General features: G+C 40.4%; 1 protein-coding gene across 4 annotated transcripts in view; it reads left to right on the top strand.

Moving 5' to 3' along the window:
* The window catches only part of sfswap (splicing factor SWAP), a 113593-nt gene that overhangs the window by 47777 nt on the left and 44528 nt on the right, over positions 1–21288 (top strand). For all 4 annotated transcript variants that reach the window (XR_007957641.1, XM_052031734.1, XM_052031732.1 and 1 more), the window contains 2 exons: positions 3038–3212; positions 5541–5753. Coding sequence is in view for 3 of the 4 variants with exons in the window: in XM_052031734.1 (XP_051887694.1) it covers positions 3038–3212; positions 5541–5753 (388 nt within the window). In the remaining variant the exon portion in view is untranslated. The remainder of the gene's footprint in view (positions 1–3037; positions 3213–5540; positions 5754–21288) is intronic.

The raw sequence follows: 21288 nt of genomic DNA, 5'->3' as shown, positions 1-21288 counted from the left end.
AAGGAGTTTTTTTTATATAACTTCCTTCTTGTCTGTCGGGCCAGAGACTGGGATGTCTTTATTTTTCACTCGCATCCCACTTTGCCTATAGCTCTCATCATGATTCTTTCCTCAGTCTTTATTTCTGCTGTTGCTTCAAACTAACAAAAACACCCTAGTTGAGATATTTTGTTCTGGCCCTCTCTTTGCTATTTTAGCCTTGTGAAACTTTTGTTGTTTGAAGGATTTTTTTCCTTTAATTGGAAGTACAGCAGCATCTGAGGAGAGCGAATCCCAATTACTGATTTGGGCTAATGGCCTAATGAAGGGTCAGTGCAGCGCTACCCATTTCCTACCTGTTGCAGTATGATGTCAGAAGCTGGAAGGTGGTAGGTGGAAGTGACAAAGGGCTGAAGATGATAGAATCCGATCGGAAAGGAGGGTGCAATGAAGGGTAACGAGGTGGGGAGGGGAACCAGTGGGAGGGGTGTGTGGGTGATGAGCGGATGGAGAGGGTGGGGGAAGGGAAGGAGATGGGGGCCAGTTGGATCAGGAGAAAAAAAGGAGAGGGCAGCAGTTACTGAAAGAATTCGATGTTCATGCCGTAAGGTTGGAGACTACACAGGCAGAATGTGACATCCTGTTCCTCCAATTTGTGTTCTTGCATCATTCCCACTCTCTTCCCTCCCTCATCTGCCTATCGCCTCCCTCAATTGGATCCACCTATCACCTGCTAGCTCTTGCTTCACCCCTTCCCCCCCCCCCCACCTTTGGGGCTGTCTCCCCTCTTTCCAGTCCAGATGAAAGGACTCAACCTGAAACGTCAACTGTCCATTTCCCTCCATAGATGCTGCCTGAGTTCCTCCAGCTCCTTTGTGTGTTGCTCCAGATTTCCAGCACCTGCAGTCTCTCATGTCTCGACTGTGCTAATTTGCCAGTTGACAGTACGGAATGTATCTGCATGTGCCTCCACCTCCCATTAATTATTTCATTAATGAGTTCAGTCGATGAATTAGTATTGCTTTGCTTTAACCCCAGTGAATCTGCATTTGGCACCTGGATGTGGCATTCCTACAGCCATGTACTAGATTATAATATATAAATTTATTTGTCGCTGGATGGTTGCTCTTTTGGTAATATCTAATGGAGCTTATACTTATTGTACAGACAGATAACTGACATTTACAAATATAGGCAAGTATTTTTTTCGTTTATCAGAAACTCTGAGAACTTACTAGGTTTTTATAGTAATATTCTGTGTATCTGCTTGCAGTTGCCCTGTGAACTGCTGGTTTTACCTGCCCTTATCTGCAGAAGTTCAGCAGTTGCATGTAAAAGTGGAAGTCTTGCTGATTGCTACCCCTGACCACCTGCTCATAGCTGTTGGACTCTGCATGGTGCAAACTTCCTGTAGATTTCTTTGCACTTAGCCAGGAAACCTACCTTCTGAAACTGCATGCTCACTGATTGTAGAGAAGCTGGCACAGAGAGAAGGACAAGAAGATTCCCTTTTTATTTGGTTAAATTTAATTATTCTGAATATATTTTTTAGTATTTCATTTTTTTTTAAAGTTTCAGTGTCTAAATTTTGGTTTTTTTTAATGCTTCTGAATTTCTGAATGTCACAGATTCACCAGTAATCTTGGTGACAGCTTTGGCTGCTGAGTCTGGAGGTGGGGCCTCACCAGTTGTCAAGACATTTCTGGAGATGCAGCCTGCTGATTACACTGGGGGAGACTGTCCACTATGCTGAACCTCACTGATCAGTCGGGAGCCAGCTTCCCAGCAGAACACTGCACCCAAGGGCTCAGTCCAACTATGCCTGGTCTCAGAGAGCAAGGCACCAGTGAGCTCGGGCGGTTTGTCCATCGTTGCTCAAGGTGTTTCTCTTCTTAGATGTAAAGAACAGGCTATAAAGATTCATTTGATTTTGCAATGGTTTTCCATTGGCCAATGAATACAAGGGATTTTATTTCTATTTCTCTGAAGTTTGGAGAAATCTGCGTTCTTTCACAATGCATTACTCTGGTGATAAGCATTCTACTTTGATCCAAGATGCCTTTTCAACTTAAGCATGCTGCAAATATTCAACAGGTAGGAAATGGGTAGCGCTGCAATGACCTTTCATTAGGCCATTAGCCTAAATCAGTAATTTTGGTTCGTTCTCCTCAGATGCTGCTGCATTTCCAACACTTTCTGCTTTTATTTTAGATTGCCAGCATCTGCAGTTTTTTTCATTTGGGTTTCTATCTTTATAATTTGCAGATTTTCATTGCTGGTAGGGCAAAACATAGCTGTAGTTTGCCTAAGGCTAAGAAACAATGTAAATATTTATGCTTTTGTTATGGGCCTTATCTTTGAAATAGAGTGTAACCTGCATGAAGCGTGGAATTAATAGAATGAAACAGCACAGAAGGAGGGCTTTCAACCCATCATACCTGTGCCAGCTCTTCGAACAAGCTCTCCAGTTAGTCCTAGTCCCACGAACCAATGTGATGAACAAATCCCTTTTTGAAAGATCTATTCAATCAGCTTCTGCTACCTGTATGGATTCTGGATTGTAACAAACTATGCCTGATAAATAAGTTCTTATCCTTAAGCTTGTGTCCTCTGACTCTTCAGCCACTGGAAACAGTTTCTTTTGCAAAATTTTTCATGATCTTAAGCACTCCTCAAGTTTCTCCTTAACCTTTTGTGCTCTAAGGGGAATACATCGAGCTCTTCAACTCTCCATGTAACTAAAGTTCACTCTCTGAACACATTCTGGTCAACTGATTTGCACTCACTCCTGTTGTGTGGTGCCCATAATGGAAAACCATGCTTCAGCGGGGTTTAACCATCTTGTTTTCAGATAGAATTGTAATGTCTGTACATAACAAGTATATTTTGTGTGGTATGAAGTAAGCTGTAGAAAGGACGAATCTAGACAAGAAGGCCATAGTTGATGTATGAATGAGTTGGAATCTTCCTTTGGCTACTGTCTTCAATTGTTTTTCCAAGATTTTAGCATTAGTTTGGAATACCTTTTTAATATTAATTTATCTTCTGTTTTAAACAGGAAATTGCAGCACCAAGTACTGTCGCTGTATGTTCCGAAAGCAATACTTCAGAGGTATTGCAATTTGAAGTACAGCAGGAGGTGACTAGTACAAGTGTATCCAATGCGATGATAACACAAACAGACTGTACCAGTTCTGCAGATAAATCCATTAATGATGGAAAATTAATAAAAGGTAGGCATGGAGCCATGCTCTCACATCTTGCGGGATGATGCTTTATAACAGAAACTTAAAAGAAATGCAAGTGATACAAAGTTTGAAATCTGACCAAGATGATGTATACACATAGCATATCTGTCAAAATGTGTAAAGAGAAAGTTCAGGCTAAATGCTGAAGTGTCTCCAACTGAGACATTAACTTGTCTGTGCTTGAACACTGATGGATGTGGTGCATGTAACCAGCGTTTTCTGTTACTCCATCATTTCAAGTTTAATATGCTGCACTTGTTAAATGCTGAATGATAATTATTGACTACATTGCCAATTGGACCCATCTGCATTTTTCTGTGGCAATTACACATAACAACTATTTGGCACACATTGGCACATTTCGAGCAATATTTTCTCGGACTATTTGCAAACATTGGGAAATTGATCTGGGGCCTTCTAGCTGAGATTTACTTTAGCACATCTGGTATTTGCCTGGCTTCAGATATGGCTCTAATGTTGTCACCAAGTGCACAGTGGCCATTCCTGGCACTTACCCTCGTAAATTGTCTGATAAAACTGCAAGCTACAACTTGTTTATAACACTGGAAAAGAAACAAGGTGTAGATCCTGTTACAAATAGACAGAGTCATGACCAAAGTTTCATCAATGCTTTGCTCTCTGAATCTGCCAAGTTCAGGATTTATTGCTCAGCATATTTTAAACTCCATTACTTGATTGCAGCCTTTCAGTATAATGTGCAAATGATCCCAGGGTGATGAGCTTCTGCTTCACTGAAGGATAGGGCTCAGTCTGTTAAATGATTAGGAAGGGGAGTTAATAGTAAGAAGAATCAAAGGGTGGGGAGGGGGGGAGGGGTTGGGTTGGAAGGAAATAGCGGGGAGGGAACAGGACTCGAGATTGCTCGCCTGTGAGCAGCTTGGACCCAATGGGCTGAATTGGGCTCTTTCTGTTAAATGTGTAAAAATAAAGTATAACCATGAGATTACAATCTGGTTTAAAAATGAGTCTTCCTTTAAGGGATGATTTCTTTTCTCTATCAGGAGGTAGATAACTCTCTATTGGTATTGGTTTATTATCATCACTTGTACTGAGGTACAGTGAAAAGCTTGTCTTACAAACTGATCGTACCGGTCAATTCATTACACAGTGCAGTTACATTGAGTTAGTACAAAGTGCATTGATGTAGTACAGGTAAAAACAGTAACAGTACAGAGTAAAGTGCAGTGCAATAAGGTGCCAGGTCACAACAAGGTAGATCGTGAGGTCAGAGTCCATCTCATTGTATAAGGGAACCGTTCAATAGTCTTATCACAGTGGGGTAGAAGCTGTCCTTAAGTCTGGTGGTACGTGCCCTCAGACTCCTGTATCTTCTACCCGATGGAAGAGGAGAGAAGAGAAGAGAGAATGTCCCGGGTGGGTGGGGTCTTTGATCATGCTGGCTGCTACACCAAGACAGCAAGAGGTAAAGACAGAGTCCAAGGAGGGGAGGCTGGTGTCCGTGATGTGCTGGGCTGTGTCCACAACTCTCTGCAGATTCTTGCGGTCCTAGGCAGACCAGTTGCCGTACCAAGCCATGATACATCCAGGTAGGATGCTTTCTGTGGTGCATCAGTAAAAGTTGTTGAGAGTCAAAGGGGACAAACCAAATTTCTTTAGCCTCCTGAGGAAGTAGAGGCGCTGGTGAGCTTTCTTGGCCGTGGCATGGACGTGATTTGACCAGGACAGGCTGTTGGTGATGTTCACTCCCAGGAACTTGAAGCTCTCAACCCTCTCGACCTCAGCATCATTGATGTAGACAGGTGCATGTACACCGCCCCCTTTCTTGATGTCAATGACCAACTCTTTTGTTGACATTGAGGGCAAGGTTGTTGTCGTAACACCATTCCACTAAGCTCTCTATCTCCTTCCTGTACTCCACCTCATCGGCCTACAACGGTGGTATCATCTGCAAGCTTATAAACTCTACCTCCAAAGGGTGGTGGAAGCAGAGTCTCTGACTGTTTTTTAAGGCAGAGGTAGATAGATTCTTAATAAGAAAGGGGGGAAGATTACACTTGGGGGTAGGCAGTTGCAGTTGGATCAGCCATTGTCTTGCTTAGTTGTAGAGCAGGCTTGAGGGGCAATGTGACCTGCTACTGTTTCTAATTCATATGATGTTTACTTGGTGCCCATGTAGTGCATGTTGCTCTGAATATTCTGGATACCAAAGAAAAACTCTTCTTAGAGTAGATAATATGTGTTCCATTTTAATGTTTTGGTTAAATTAGGAAATTTATAATTTAAAGATATGATTGTGGAGAACTTTCATTACATTGAGCATTTCTTTCACAGCATCTTTTGCACCAATAAGTTTTGCAATTAAGGCAAAAGAAAATGACATGCTTCCGCTGGAGAAAAAGCGAGTAAAGTTAGATGATGACAGTGATGAGGACCAAGATGTACAAGAAGCTATCAACAATGAAGCAAACAAAGATATACCTCCCTCCCTCCCTCCAGAGGAAAAGAAACCTCAGCTTACAGCAGAGGAAATTGAGGCAAAACACGGTATGCTAACAAGCGTGACATTTGGAGGAGATGTTTTAAAAGCCAGTTGTGCTCTTTATTCTTGCAGTTTTCTGCTAAATTTAGATTTTGAACCTAATTTCTTTGGGAAATTATCCTTTTGGTTCAAATAGTTTGGTTATTGTGTGAGAGATCTGTAATTGTTTTTCATTTTTCAGTTTACACAATTTAATCATAGGCTGCTAAGTACCTATAATTGAACCTGTTGGTCACGTAGAAAATGTAAATCTATGATTGTTGTGTTAGTTTGTGTATGCTTCAACACGTCTTGGCATCCTGAGTTAGGAATTACTAACAATGAGGCGATAATGCTAAGATGGTCCAAAATTAAGCAAAGTACACCACTGAATAACAAGTTAGCACAAATACGATCAATTTGCCTGTTGTTTTGCTTTGGATTTCCAGGGCTTGAGTCGCATGTTGCTCAGTCTATTGTTCTTATTTTCAAACATGTTAGTTCTAGATGGCAATTGTGAAATATTATTTTATTCCAATTTTGTATATACCCCAACTTGTCTGATCACTGAAGTTTAGTTACCTTCACTCTGAGGGAAAGAAAAGTGGACACTTATAACAAATCACAGTGTACTTAACGAGCTACTGCCACAGGAAATATAGGATATTATATCTTAGTAGGCAGAAATCATGTTCAAGCAATGTTTACTTAAGTAGATATTATAGTTTCCAATCTTAATTTTCAATGAGTCACTTCTTCAATCTATTAAATTACTACCTACATTGTACCTACAATAAACAGCACAATTTTGCAAGAGCATTTACTATTTTTTCTTTCAATGCCCCAAATTTTGATTTGTGATCAGTTGATTTAATTTTCTGAACTGTCTCCAGTATTCAAGATTATGACCAAATTGCAGCATGTTATAATTTTTTGATTTCAGTTCATTTTTGCCAGTGAAAATACATTAAATTTCTGGCACGACTTGAATATGCTATCTTGAGTATTTAGATGAAGATTTGGTTTATAATCATAAAAATATAATAAAGTCACAACATGGAAACAAGCCATTCAGCCCAAATAGTTAGCATCCATCTTCTATGGGAGGAAATAATTACTATCAATTTTACCTAACCTGTTCCTATATTCCCTTAACTCATTTTCCTTTATCCTGTCCAGTCTAATGTTGTCGGCTGATAAAATTTCTGCCTCTGTCACTAATCCTGGCGACAAATTGTGCAGTCTCTCATCACTGTGTGAGAAGTCTCTCCTAGCCTTTAACATTTAATCTTGACCTAGGTTTTTTTTGCAACTGTAAGATCGGAAAACTGTTAGCATTGGCATCAGCACACCACGGAACTGACAGCAACTACTAGAGCTCAAGCATATGCTATTAAATGTGGAAATCCAATAATTCTCTGCTCCACTGGGGGAGTCTTTTGTAACTTCCTTGAGCACAGTGTCTAATATTTCACCTTTTTTGCAACTATTACAATTTGCTTGAGAAGTGAATTTTTATTTTAACAACCTACCAAGCCACTATTGGTACTTAATAACCTCCCTTGGGATTAATAATCCCACTCGTGTGTGTGTGTGTGTGTGTGTGTGTGTGTGTGTATTTTAACTTGATCAGATAAATATATCAGATTCTGAAATCGTAAATTTAATCATTTTTAATATTGTCCTTATTTGGCATTCTGTTAATGTTGAATATTGGTTAAAAGCCATGCTTTTTACATTGTGAATTGATGTTCTGAGAGTTCTTTACTGTCAGCTTGATTGTGTCACTAAATCATCTGAAGCCAACCCCTAATAGCAACCAATGTTTAAAAAAGGGAAGTCCATCCAGCGGAGGTTGCTTTTCTTTGTTGGCAGCTTTTTACCCTCAGGGTCTTCGTTGAGCACTGATTTCTCACCACTAACTGTGAAATCTAGGCCCTTGTCACTTGTCATTAAGTGCTTCATCTATTTCCTATTGAATGAAGGCCAAAAATTCAGTGGAAATGACTGATTTCAGACGTGGGTATGGTCTAAATGAAAAGTGAACATAAGAGGAGGAGAAGGCATTAGCCTCTTTAACCTGTTTTACCATTCAATTAGATCATCGTTGATGTGCACCACAGCTACGTTTACCCACCTCTGCTCCATATCCCTTGAAACCTTTTTACAAAGCAAAACATTGATCTCAGTTTAAACATTTCTGTTTTCTCCCATCATTTTGAAGGAGTTTCATGTTGTCTTCGATTAGCATTCTAGTTTGGTAGTTATAATCGGGCTGTGCTTAGGGGCCACCAACCTTTTCCATCATGCTTGATGTTTTATCAGGAGTAAGAATCCACTTGTTCCACACTTCATGTTGTTATCTACACCGTTCCATCATCACTTTTGTTATGATAAGTCCACAGCTAAAACCAATGCATACTTCTTGTCTCCAGTATCCACTGAATCTCTGCATCAAGTTTAAGAATAAGTTTAATGTTGCGCTTGCTGCACAGGAAAGCAAGCTTTTGGAGTGTTTTTCATTTCAAATAGATGGAAGTATTGAGAGAGCAGTGTGCTATTTTCTAACTGTTTTAATGTGTTTGATTTATATTGATTTTTATAAACAGAGATCTGAGCGAAGTAAGATTTCTATAACTATATGGAAATAGAAACAACTGCTAAATGTTAAAAACATTTTTTTATTGGATTGACCAATTTTTCATGTAATTCAGTACCTGCTTTAAAATTGGGTGTTCTGTTTCCATTATAAATTATTATGTTTGCATTTTAACTTCAGTTCTTGCTATGATTGCACCCTTCAGTATGATAAATACACTGCAGCACATCTACAGGCATATTGGTGTAAATACAGTGTGACAAGTTCATAAAAGCAATCCCTATTATAAATGTTGTCTAGAATCTTTATAATGGAAAGTTGAAAGGAAATGTCCACAGGTATATGAATTTGAATATCTTAGTTACCAATATTTTGAGAATTTAAATACGTGCAGTCGTGTCTCTATTTACTTCTCTAGTACAGAACAGGAACAGGCCTTTTGGCCCATTATGTCTGTGCTGACCATGATGCCAATCTAACTCATCTCATCTGCATGCTCTTATCCCTCTGTTTCCTGCCTATTCATTTATCTGCCTAAATGCCTCCTAAGCATTGCTATCATATCTGTTTTTACCATCTCCCCTGGCAGCGTGTTCCAGGCACCTCCCACTCTGCAAGTAGAAAAAAAATTGTCCCACAAGTCTCCTTCAAACTCCCCCCCCCCCCCCCCCCCCCTCACTTTAAACCTATGCCCACTAGTATTTGACATTTCCCCCCTGGGATAAAGGCTCTGACTGTCTACAGTTTCTACACCCCTCATAATTTTATATACTTCTATCGGATCACCCCTCAGTCTCCCATGCTCCAGAGAAAAACAGAGACACAAGAGATACTGTAAATGTTGAAGTTGCTCCAGCATTTCATGTGAGTTGCTCGAGAGAAAACCATTCAAGGTTGTCCAACTTCTGCTTGTAGCTAATCAATCCGGGCAGCATCCAGGTGAACCTCTTCTGCACCCTCTCCAAAGCCTCTACTTCCATAATGTAGTGACCAAACTGCACACAATACTCCAAATGTGGCCTAACCAAAGTTTTATACAGCTGCAATATGACTTCCCAGCTTTTATACTCAGCGCCCCATCTAAGAAAAGCAAGTATGCTGTATGCCTTCTTTACTGCCCTATCTACTTCTGCCGCCGCTTTCAGTGAGGTATGGACTTGCACCTTGAGATCCCTCTGTACATGGTACAATACTCCTTAGGGTTCTTCCATTAGCTGTATAATTTCCTCTTGCATTTGACCTCCCAAAGTGCAGCATCTCACACTTGTCCGGATTAAACTCCATCTGCCATTTGAATCCAATCTACCAAATCTCCAAGGATCCCACGTGCCTTAATCTTCTGGATTAGCCTACCCTAAGGGACCTTGTCGAAAGCTTTATTTAAGTCCATGTATACAACATCCACTGCCCTGCCGTCATCAATCATCTTCATCACCTCCTCAAAAAAAAACTCAGTCATTTGTAAGACATGACCTCACCCCATGCAACGCCAAGCTGACTATCCCTAATAAGTCTATTAGGCACGGTAGTGTAGCAGTTAGCGTAACGCTTTACAGCACCAGCGACCCGGGTTCAAATCCGGCCACTGTAAGGCGTTTGTACATTCTCCCTGTGTCTGTGTGGGTTTCCTCTGGATGCTCCGGTTTCATCCCACATTCCAAAGATGTACAGGTTAGGAAGTTGTGAGCGTGCTATGTTGGCGCCGGAAGTGTGGCGACACTTGCGGGCTGCCCCCAGAAGGCTACGCAAAAGGATGTATTTCACTGTGTGTTTCGATGTACATGTGACTAATAAAGAAATCTTTACCAGAGGTCCTATCTATCCCTAAGAATCTTCTCTAATAATTTCCCTACCATTGATGTGAGGTTCACCAGCATATAGTTTCCTGGTTTGTCCCTATCACCCTTCTTAAACAGAGGGTCACCATTGGTTATTCTTCAGGCACAAATTCCCTCCTTTGTCTTTAAGTGGTCCTACCTTCTCTCTCGTTACTCTCTTGTTTTTAATATATGTATAAAATGCCTTGGGATTTTCTTTGTCAGAATTAAATTCCATCTGCATTTCTCTGTCCAAATTTCCAACTGATTCATATCCTGAGATGGTTGACAACCTTCCTCACTATCCACAACTCCCAACAATTTTCATGCCTTTGTCGGTATTTCAGTCCATGTATCTGTAAACAGCAGATTGGAAGTTGCAGCATAATTGTACTGAATGTTGATGTTTGGCTATACTGATGGTTATTGTACCATCTGCTGTAATCTTAAATGTGGTTTGATAAAATGGAACTGCATTTGTTTTTCAGTTGCTCTATTCATCATGAATTTAATTGAATAATAGGACTGCCTCTTCACTAAAACCAGTGATTTATGACTCTCATGGACAACAAATAGAATCATGGAATGTGATTCCCAGAGCACTGCAACTCTATGTGATAAAATTGAATTTGACTCTTTCACTATAAAACCAGAGGGTCTAATTCTACTCTGTTGGAATTGGAGAATACAATCCCTAAGAGTGCTAGTAAAAATTTCAAGAATCTTGTGGAATAAAAAGTGGTGGATTTATTAATAAGATGTCAGGCTGGTAATGCATTAATTAAATCAACTCAATGCAGTTAAGGCTTCACATGATGGAACTGCTGTCGTGTGAATTGGTTGAGCGTTTGCTCATGACGGGAGTGGCTGACATTTTAAGTAATGCCCTAAAACCAGTATCTCTTAAATTTAAGTAGTGACAGAAGATCAGAATCGTGTTATGTTAATCCACAGAATGCAGCAGTTAAACGTCTGAGTGCCATTTTTAACTCATCAGGTTTGAAAGGATAATTGTGGTGTATTTTCAAACCCAGAATATGCTCGGACAAAAAAAGTTTCAAAATTTAAAATTATAAAGAGTGATGTTGATTGATCTGGCAAGCAATAAAAGGTGATTCTCGGCAAAACATATTATTATTTCACTTCTTGGCCTTGCTGTTTCTTATCTCTGTAACCTCCTCAGGCCCCACAACTCTGAGATCCCTAGATACCTCAAATTCTGTGCATCTCTGATTTTCTTCATTCCACAATTGGCAGCTGTGCTCACTGACTGGGTTCTAAGCTCTTTTATTCTTGCTCTAAGCCTTTTCACTCTGTTATCATTTTAACTTTCATTTAAAACTATTCTCCTTGACAGACCTGCCTTACTATTTTTTGTGGCTTGGCATGAAATTTTGTTAACATCCTTTGAAGTACCTTATTTGTGTTGAAGATGCTGTACAAATGCCAATATGTAAAGATTGCTCAAGCATCAGAAGTGAAACTAGAGAAGTGCATTATACCAGTTCCTCTGAGACAGTCCCTCAGGATCAAAGATGATTCCAGTTCCCGCTTCCATTCCAGTTATGTGGGTTCTGAGGTGGCTAATAAGCAAAGTGGGATCTACAGACTCTCCCACAGATGGGGCAGCAGGTGGCTGATGGGGCAGGCGGGTGGACAGTTTGTGAGGTGGTGCACTCCTGTTCCTAGGGAGTACAAACAACGCTGCCAATGAAAAGCTTCAAAGTTCTCAATATTATCTCGTAGTGATGCGGAGGTGTACAAACTGATGTCTGCTGGAATGGTTGCAAGGTTTTGGGAGCAATTGCTCGGGGGTTTTACACTTATGATGGCTATTCAGTGACACAGTTTGGATATGTACATAAGTAGATATCAGATTAGGACAGGATTGGATTCAGCTCTGATGGCTTCAAAAAGTTCACTCCTAAATACTGGCCACTGGAGGGTGCCCAGAGTCTATAGACTTAAGTGAGCTTAATGGCTTTATCAGAGGAAGGTAGAAAAAACAAAGCTGGCCTGTGGCTTGTCCCTAAATTACATTGGTGTAGCTAATTTGGACAGCTAGCAGGTGATTGTATTAATATGTTGACATTTAAAAGTTGATCTGAATTTCTAAGTGCCAAATGTGGTGTGCTTCATTTGGGAAGGCAGATTGAAAGAAAGACTTGCATTTATATTGCAATTTCATAACTCCAGAACAATCCAAAGTGCTTTACCGATGATGAACTGAGTTACTGATCTATTGCAACAGCCAGTTTGTGCACAGCAAATCACACAATGACGTGGAGAATCGTTATGTAATGCTAGTTTCTGATAAATATTGGCCAGGCTAGAAGTATTGATCAGATAACCACTCTCCCTCCCCCGCATTAAGAGTCAATACGGTAGGAAAGCATGGAAACAGGCCCTATGGCCCAACTCGTCCATGCCGACAAAGGTGCCCACCTAAGCTAGTTCCACTTGGCCCATAGCCCTCTAAACCTTTCCTATCCATGTACTTATCCAAATTCTTTTAAATGTTGTTATTTGTCCTTTAAATGTTGTTATTAAAGAGTACTTTTTGTACTCTTGATAGGTAACCTTGTCTTTAGTTCTCTATACCTACCCCATTCTTCCTTTTTATTTTCTTTTTATCTAACCCTCGACATCCAGGGTTCCCTGTACTTGTTCCTGTAAGGGTGGAAGACAAAGGTAACATGTTGGCCTGGAACTTTAGCTATTTCTCCTTTGAATGCATCACACTGTGCCAATGTAGACTTACCTGCAAGTAGATGGAGCAGATGCTCTCAGTTTGCCTTTGGCAGGTCCTGAAATTGGTCTTTCCTCAATTGAAGACCCTTATTCCTTGTCCATCCCTACCTCTTCCCATAACCACTTTGAAATTGACAGAGCTATGGTCACTATCTCCAAGAGGCTCCCCACCAACAATCCCTCCACTTGACTCAAGATTTAGATTCAAGATTTGCTTTATTGTCATTTCTCTGAGTATTTACATACACAAAAAAAATGGAATACTGTTTCTCACCAGCTCATATCAGTCCAACAAAAAGAACAGTGATGAATATCTAAAATAGTCTATAAAAACATCTCTAAAACAAAGCTAAAAACATATCGACACCACATATTCATATCTGTTAAAGTGCATTGATGTATTAATAAGTGCATATTCAGCTCGAGATGAAGTTCAACGTATCAGGTCACTAACTATCAAACTGTTTCTGTATTGATGTGGGTCTGTACGTGTGTGTGGAGGGAGAGCTTGTCAGTGGAAGTGGAAGGGACACAGTCCATTTATGATCCTAACTGCTTGTGGGAAAAAGCTGTTCAGCATCCTACTAGATCTAGAGCAGATGCTCCTATACCTCTTACCAACGGCAGGAGGGAAAACAGGTCATGAGAAGGGTGATGAAAGCCCTTAATGATGGCCGTAGCTCTGCAAACACAGCGTTGCTGATAGATCTCCATCAAAAGGGGAGAGGGGCACCAATGATCCTGCTAGCTGTCTTCACCATCCTATCGAGCTGCTGTTGTTCGTAGGCCTTGCAGCTACCAAACCAGGTGAGGCAGTAGGTCAGGATGCTTTCAATGGTGCCCCTGTAAAAAGTAATGTTCGGAATAGGGAGGCCTGCCTTTTTGAGTCTCCGGAGGGGGTAAAGCTGCTGTTGGGCTATTTTAACGATGGCTGCAGTGTTAATAGTGGAGGTCAGATCATCTGCTAAGTGAACCCCCAGGAACTTAATGTTGCTGACCCTCCCCACAGCAGCACCATCAATAGTCAGCGGTGTATGATCATGCTTGCCAGCCCTCCTGAAATCAATCACCATCTCCTTTGTTTTGTCCACATCGAGGGCGAGATTGTGGAATCTGCACCACGTTAGCTGCTCCACCTCCATCCTATATGCAGACTCATCATTGTCACTGACGAGATCCACCACCGTTGTGTCATCAGCGAACTTAATGATGTAGTTGGTGCTCAATCTAGCAGTGCAGCCGTGTGTGAGCAGGCTAAACAATAAAGTTCTCAGGACACAGACTTGAGGTGAGCCTGTGCTCACTGAGATGGTTCCTGATGTATGACTGCCAACTCTAACTATGTGCTGCCGCTGTGTCAGGAAATTGAGGACCCAATTGCAAATGCCAGTGTCCACCTCTAACAGCCTCAGCTTTTCCACTAGCTGTTGTGGAATGATCGTGTTAACTGCTGAGCTGAAGTCGATGAAGAGGATCCTGGCGTATGCATTCTTCCCCTCCAGATGTGACAGTGTGAGGTGGAGCAAAGTGGAGATTGCATCCTCTGTGGATCGATTGACTCTATATGCAAACTGTAGGGGATCTAAGTTGGCAGGTAAACAGCTCTTAATAGGCTGCATGATCAGTCGCTCAAAGCATTTCATTATTGTTGGTGTAAGGGCCACAGGGCGGAAGTCATTCAGGCAGGAGGGGTTTGATTTTTTAGGGACAGGAATAATGAGGGCACTTTTGAGGCAGGTGGGCACCACTGCCTGGCTGAGCGAGATATTAAAGACATCCTTCAGCTGCTCTGCACAATCCTTTAAAACACGTCCAGGAATGTTGTCTGGCCCCGCAGCTTTCCATGGATTGGTGCTGGCGAAGGCCTTTTTCACTCCAGCTGTAGACTGCTGAAGTACCTGGTCTCTTGATGGTGGTGGAAGCATCTGCCTGAACGGTGTTATTTGCCTCAAAACCTGCATAAAAGACATTAAGTTTATCTGGTAAAGAGGGATCATTGTGACATATCCGCAGGGAGGGGGGCTTGTAGTCGGTGATTGTTTGATATCCCTGCCACAAACGACATGTAGCTTTGTTGTTCGTGAAGTGGCTGTTAAGTTTCTGTCCAAACAGCCTTTTCGCCTCCCTAATCCCCCGGGACAAGTTTTTCCTTGCCAATCTATGCAGCAATGTCCCCAGATTCAAATGTAGCATTACGGGCTCTCAACAGTGAACAGACTTCCCCAGTCAACCAAGGTTTCTGATTGGAACGCATCTTGACGGTTTTGACCACAGTCACATCATCTATGCATTTGTTGATGTAGCCAATGACGGTCTCTGTGTCTACATCCCCCAAGGTAAGGTCTATTCACACTCTTTCCTTCATTGTTCTATCTCCATACTGTGTCAAAAATATCTCCTGGACTCATCTCAAAAATTCCACCCCCCCGTCCCCTCAGCCTTTTACACTCAAGAAATCTGCTTGTTCAATCCAATGCACAACATTCTCCTAGTGACTGGACCCAGGGCTTGCCAACTCCATATTGCTAATCTACTCTTTGCAAACCATCAAACTTACTCCAGACAGGCATCCCTTCCAGTGCTCCAATATCCTGAAATTTCTTTGAAATTGTGAGAGCAAGGAGTCACCCTAAAGATAGTAGCACTCCAAAATCTTTCTGAATTCCATAGATTCTCAAACAGCTCCTATAGATTGGAATATAGCAAATATAATTCCATTATTTAAAAAAAAGGAGAGAGAAAATGCAAGCTGGAAACCATTTAGCCTGACATCAGTAGAGAGGAAAATGTTACTGTCTGTCATTAAGGAAATGGTAGCATGATGTTTAGGAAATAGGATTGTGCAGAGTTGTTGTAGATTTATGAAAGGAAAATCATAAATCTGTTTCTGCTTTTTGAAGAGAAGCAGAATAGAAGTAGATGTGATATTTTTGGATTTTGGTAAAGCCTTTGATAAAATTCTACCTAGACATCACCAAAGGTCAGGATTAAGCCCTGGGTAAAGCAGCAGTATAACTGCTGTATTATTCTGCTGACTACAAGAAGTTATTAAACAAAGTTACAAGATTACGTAGGTTTGGAAGAAATATACTGCCATGAATTCAGGATTGGTTAATGGACGGCAAGCAGTAGAATTATTTTCTGATGGGGGTCTGTTCCAGGAGGAGGGATCAAGCAGACTGGACCTACTCTCTCTTGATTTTAGAACTGAGAGATGATCTTGTTGGTTGCAGGACTGATGTTTTCCTCTTCTGGGTGTTCAGAACTGGGGGTCATAGTCTCAAAATAAAGGGTTGGTCATTCAGCAAAACAAACTGCTAGAGCAACTCAGCGGGTTGGGCAGCATCTTTGGAGGCAGAGGGATAGTTGATGTTTTGGGTTGAGACCCTGTGTCAGTGAGAAGTTGCTTCTCATTGAAACCTGAAAAAGAAGAAACTTCCTTGAATCTTTAAAATTCTCTACCCAAGAGGCCCAGTGGCCGAATACATTGGAGACAGGTTAATGGATTTGAAGGGAATCTAGAGATAAGAGGTTAGTAGAGGAAAGTGGTGCTGAAGTAAAAGATCGATCATCATCTTTTTGAATGGTGGAGTACGTGCGAGGGGCTGAATGGTCTGCTTCTCCTTATGGTCCTTCGTCACAAAGAGCAGGAATAGGCCACTCAGTTCCTCAAGCCAGCCCCACCATTCAGTATGATCGTGGCTAATCTATGATGGCCTCCAGTTCCCCATAACCCTCAATTACTTACTCCACCTTAAATATATCTAATGATTCGGCCTTCACCACATTCGGGGACAGAGGATTCCAGAAATCCTATAGCGAAGTGTCGGTCTGGATGTGTGCTCGGGCCTCCAGGGTGGGACTTCTTATGTGCAAGTGATGTACTACTTAATGAGCCATGGCTAACCTTTGGCCGAGGCTCACCCAGCTTTAGCAGTAATTGTCCACTTCACTAATATGTCTTGGGTGACGCTCTATAAAACTTTTTTTTACAGTAGTTCTGTTTGTCATCTCAGCTATGTACGCTGACTTTTCAAAACCTGTAATTTTCTCCTTGAACATTTGGTACAGTTAGGGAAGAAACACTGAAATGAAAACCACTGGAATCACTAGCATGGGGTGAGCGTGTAGGCCTTTATCTTGTCAAGGTGGTGGTGCTGTTGTGCTCTCCAATAATATGACTGAATCTGGTAAATAGGGTAATGCAGTCAGTGGGATGTTTTGACTGAGCTTCTGCACGGAATATGTTTAAGTTTAAGGCTTGGTATTGAAAGTGTAGCACTTTGTTGAAATAATTGATGGAACTTGAGTTATATTCCATGATATTGCCCAATTTGAAATTGTAATTGGCAGTAAACTTGCTAAATTGTTGAAGCTTTTTTCCTGGAGTTCTGAAGCTTACTATTTATCAGATTAATTGCACTGTTTTGTCCCTGTATGAATTTTGCAATTCTGAGCACTGAGACATGTTGATTGGCTGCAGAATTGTAGATTTGGCATTCCATCTGTTCTCTCCAGAGCTTTCTGTTTTTCATTGCTCAGAACCTTCAGGTTCTGAATTGTAGTAATCAGGGACAATTGTTACATCCAGCGGGCATTAACCTGTGCCTATTCAAATATTGTTCTCATAAACCATGTAAAATGTGAAGATATCTTTGGTTTTTTTGTGTGTTTTGTGAACTTTCTCTATATGATAATCTAACGTGCTTCATAATCTAACCTTATTGTGCGGATGCAGTGAGAATACAAGTGATTTTTCTTTCTCCCCCAGGATAATGTCAAGAACTGACTGCAAACCTTCAAAGTGACATTATTTGAAAAGTCAGTGTGTTAGTTTTTTCGCGTTATCTTTTGCACTGACCCCTTCAGTTTCCATCAATGTTCAGCATTCCTTTATTGAAAAAAATAAATTGCATATTAAAAAATTAGATATGTATCTATTAACTATTATTCTCCAAAAATAACCAAAATATTTTAACAAAAGGATTTGCAAAGCCTCATTTTGTGCCTTAAAAGGGACAAGTATAGTAGTCATTCTTTGCCAGTCGTATCATTTTGTGTGAATATGTTCCTGAGCTTAAAAACTTAAAAGATGTGTAGGTACATTAAATTTTAGAATTAATTACCCTTTGTATGAAAGCCTTGTTCATACTCCCCAGTGGCTGCCTTCAGAAGCGGGTCACATCCCTCGTGATTCAACAATTTTGTCTTTAGATCCCTGCTTCATAGTGATAATGAAACCCAGGTGTTTCAAGTAACTCTGATTGATATGTGTTGTGCCCTGGAATTTACATAAAATTCTTAGGGTGTCTCTACAATGTCTCATGGGAAATCCTTAAGCTGAGCATTCAAGATTTTTAAAATGTGGATACTGTTCTTAATTCCAGCAAGCAAAATGGGTCCAACAGAAGATCTACTTCTTTAAACCCTTAGCTGTCCTATCTTCAAAGTAGTTATCTATTTTTGGGCAAAGGAATAGTAGTCTTGACACACAGCAATAGTACAAATTCTAAAGATTTTTTTCTTAGCAGACTGTAATATTCCAAAGTGCTCCTCCCATAGAATGCAAATCAAGTGAACCTAAAATTTTAATTAGATTTACCACTCCTGGCGTCTGCTGCAGGGATTTCTGACACCTGCTAACAAACCCATATCTAATTCACAATAATTCAAATATAGAGAAGAAAAATACCATAAGTTGCTGAAATCTTAAAACAAAAACAGGTGTTGGAAACCTGAACAAAAAAGTAAAAAATCCTCCTGGGTGGTTGTTGTGTATTCTGCTTTTAATTCAATAAACAAATTAATTTGCTTTTCCAAGGCAAAGATCCTGGAGTCATGTTTTCTTTATCTGCTGTATGGAATTTTCCCACTGGGGCCTCAGACACGTTTGCTGCTTTTTACAAGGCATATGATTTCACATAGCAATAGGTGATGTGGGGCAGAAATTCTACAACAAAGCCTTTGGCTTTATACTTTCCCTTTTGCTGGATTTGCCCTTTTGGGTGCTTTAAAAGTGCCTTGTGTATAAGCGAGAAGCTTTCTGCCAGTCACACACAAATACATCCCTTGACATTTGGTTCTGAACTAGGTATGACACTGTTTGCCATGAAGTTCAAAAACAGACCCCATCCAGACTTATATTGCTGTTCATGAATTTGTGGAAATGGTCATCCCAGGGAATTTGACAGAATTTTTTGTTGTTGTCTATTTCATGGCTGAAGATGATTTCACTGGCTATTACATTATACATGGTATTGGTGCTTAGAATTCAAATTCCTGTTGAAAAGAACATGTGGAAAGCAAAATATCATGGATACTGAAAAGAGAAAATGATGGAAATATAGAGCAGATCAAGCAACAATCAGTAGAGAGAAAAATATCTCTCGGGTGATGAACCTCTCATCAACTCAGTCACATATACGAGTTTGGTGAAGATGGTGTCATTCAGTTAGGTCTGAGTGTAGTAGTTTTGGTTATTGTGTCTTCAAGTGATAGTAATACACTGTGGTAGCCTTGCCTGATCAGGATTAGAATTACTCTTCAGTTGTCATTAAATGCCCCCCAACCTTTATTTGCAGCACCTTCACTGATGTGAGTACTGTATGAAGAAGCATTCCAGTAATCTGCATGCATTGTCACTTATGAAATTGTAAGGTGAAATAATAGTAATTTATGAATATTTCTTCAAAGCTTACTTATCTGTAGTTCAACAGCTGGAATCATATGTGTTTGTATTTGTTGTGTTTTGGGCTTTCCATCTGGTTTTTTTGCAAGCATAGTTTGCTTGCATTACTGCTTACTTCCTAAAAACATTCTTTATTCCATTGAGAATCTATTCTGGCATCTAATTGTCCTGTACAAATGAATGTGAATGTCTGCAGCCACAGATGTAAATGAAACCAGTTTGAATCGCAAACTTGAATCAACCCTAAGTCTGAAGACAAGTTGGGCACATTCCAAATCTGGATGTCTAAAGTTATATAGACTTGATAGAGGTGTACAAGATGATGAGGCATGGATCAGGTGGACGGTCAGAGACTTTTTCCCAGGCCGACAATGGCTAACACGAGGGGACATAATTTTAAGGTGATTGGAGGAAGGAATAAGGGGGATGTCAGGGTTTTTTTTTACAGAGTGGTGGGTGTCTGGAATGCACTACCTGCAGAGGTTGTGGGGGCAGATACATTAGGGGCATTTAACAGACTCTTAGATAGACACATGAATGATAGGGAAATGGGGAGCTATGTGGGAGGAAAGGGTTAAATGTCGGCACAACATTGTGGGCCGAAGGGCCTGTACTGTGCTGTAGTGTTCTATGTTCTATATCTGAAGCTAAATGTAAAATGCTTTAGAGGTCTGCAGATATTTCTTAAGCGTAGAAAGTCAAGGTATCTTTGCAAATGATTTCTTTATGGATAATGTGATACATTTATTAAGTTACACCTTGATCAGCGGGCCTTGCCCTGTTGATTCCATGAAATAAAATATTGAAGGGTTTTCACACTATTAACATTTTCGGAGCGGAATAGTAGCTACCTGACTACACTTTGCATAAGCAGTTGCGTCTAAGTTTCTTTGGATTGGTATTCTTGTTCAGCTAATGCTACATTGACAGAGACAAAATCTGGTGCTTTCCTTGTGCCTGAAGCTCTTATCAACTTGCTGAACTGTTGAGAAGGCTGTTGTTCTTTTCAAAAAAGAAAAGAGTTATGTTTTGTGGGATGGATGCCAAACACACAGTTATGGCATCTCCATTTGGAAGGCAGTAACTGCAGGGTATAATACTCCCACATGGTTTATGAAGTCAGGTTTTTGTTTTCATTCACTTATGCATTCCAAGTAATAAAGCATCAATTCCAATTTTTACCGACTTTGCGTGAATGTACTCAAGCCTATTGTGTTGTCGGATTAGTAACCATTTAAAAGTAGAATTAATAGTGGAGCTGCATTAGTTTTCCTTACCAAATTAGATTTTTATGCACTTAAATGATTATACTGATTGATCTGTGATGTTTACAAATTGGAATATGAAATTTTCAAAACTAATTGTTTGAAAACATCAGCATCCATTTAAGTTATTGAGCTGCAACCATTTCCCCGGTTGAACGCTATTTACATTGTGAGTTAGTACTAGCTGTGCCAAAAGTAAAGATGGAAATGACAATAATTATTGATTTACTTTGTTGTAATAGTCCCACATTCTATTCCAGAGAGGTTGCAGAAAATATTTACCAGAATGGTTTGAAGGAAGAGTGATTTTTGGCTAAAAGGCTAAATTGGAAAAGCTGAGGTTACATAGAACATAGAAAAACTACAGCACAATTCAGGCTCTTCGGCCCACAAAGCTGTGCCAAACATATCCCTACCCTAGAAATTACTAGGCTTACCCAC

The sequence above is a fragment of the Pristis pectinata genome, chromosome 17 (assembly GCF_009764475.1).
Source record: "Pristis pectinata isolate sPriPec2 chromosome 17, sPriPec2.1.pri, whole genome shotgun sequence".
Lineage (NCBI taxonomy): Eukaryota > Metazoa > Chordata > Chondrichthyes > Rhinopristiformes > Pristidae > Pristis > Pristis pectinata.
The sequence above is the reverse complement of the archived record's forward strand: the minus strand, read 5'-3'. Positions and strand labels throughout refer to the sequence as shown.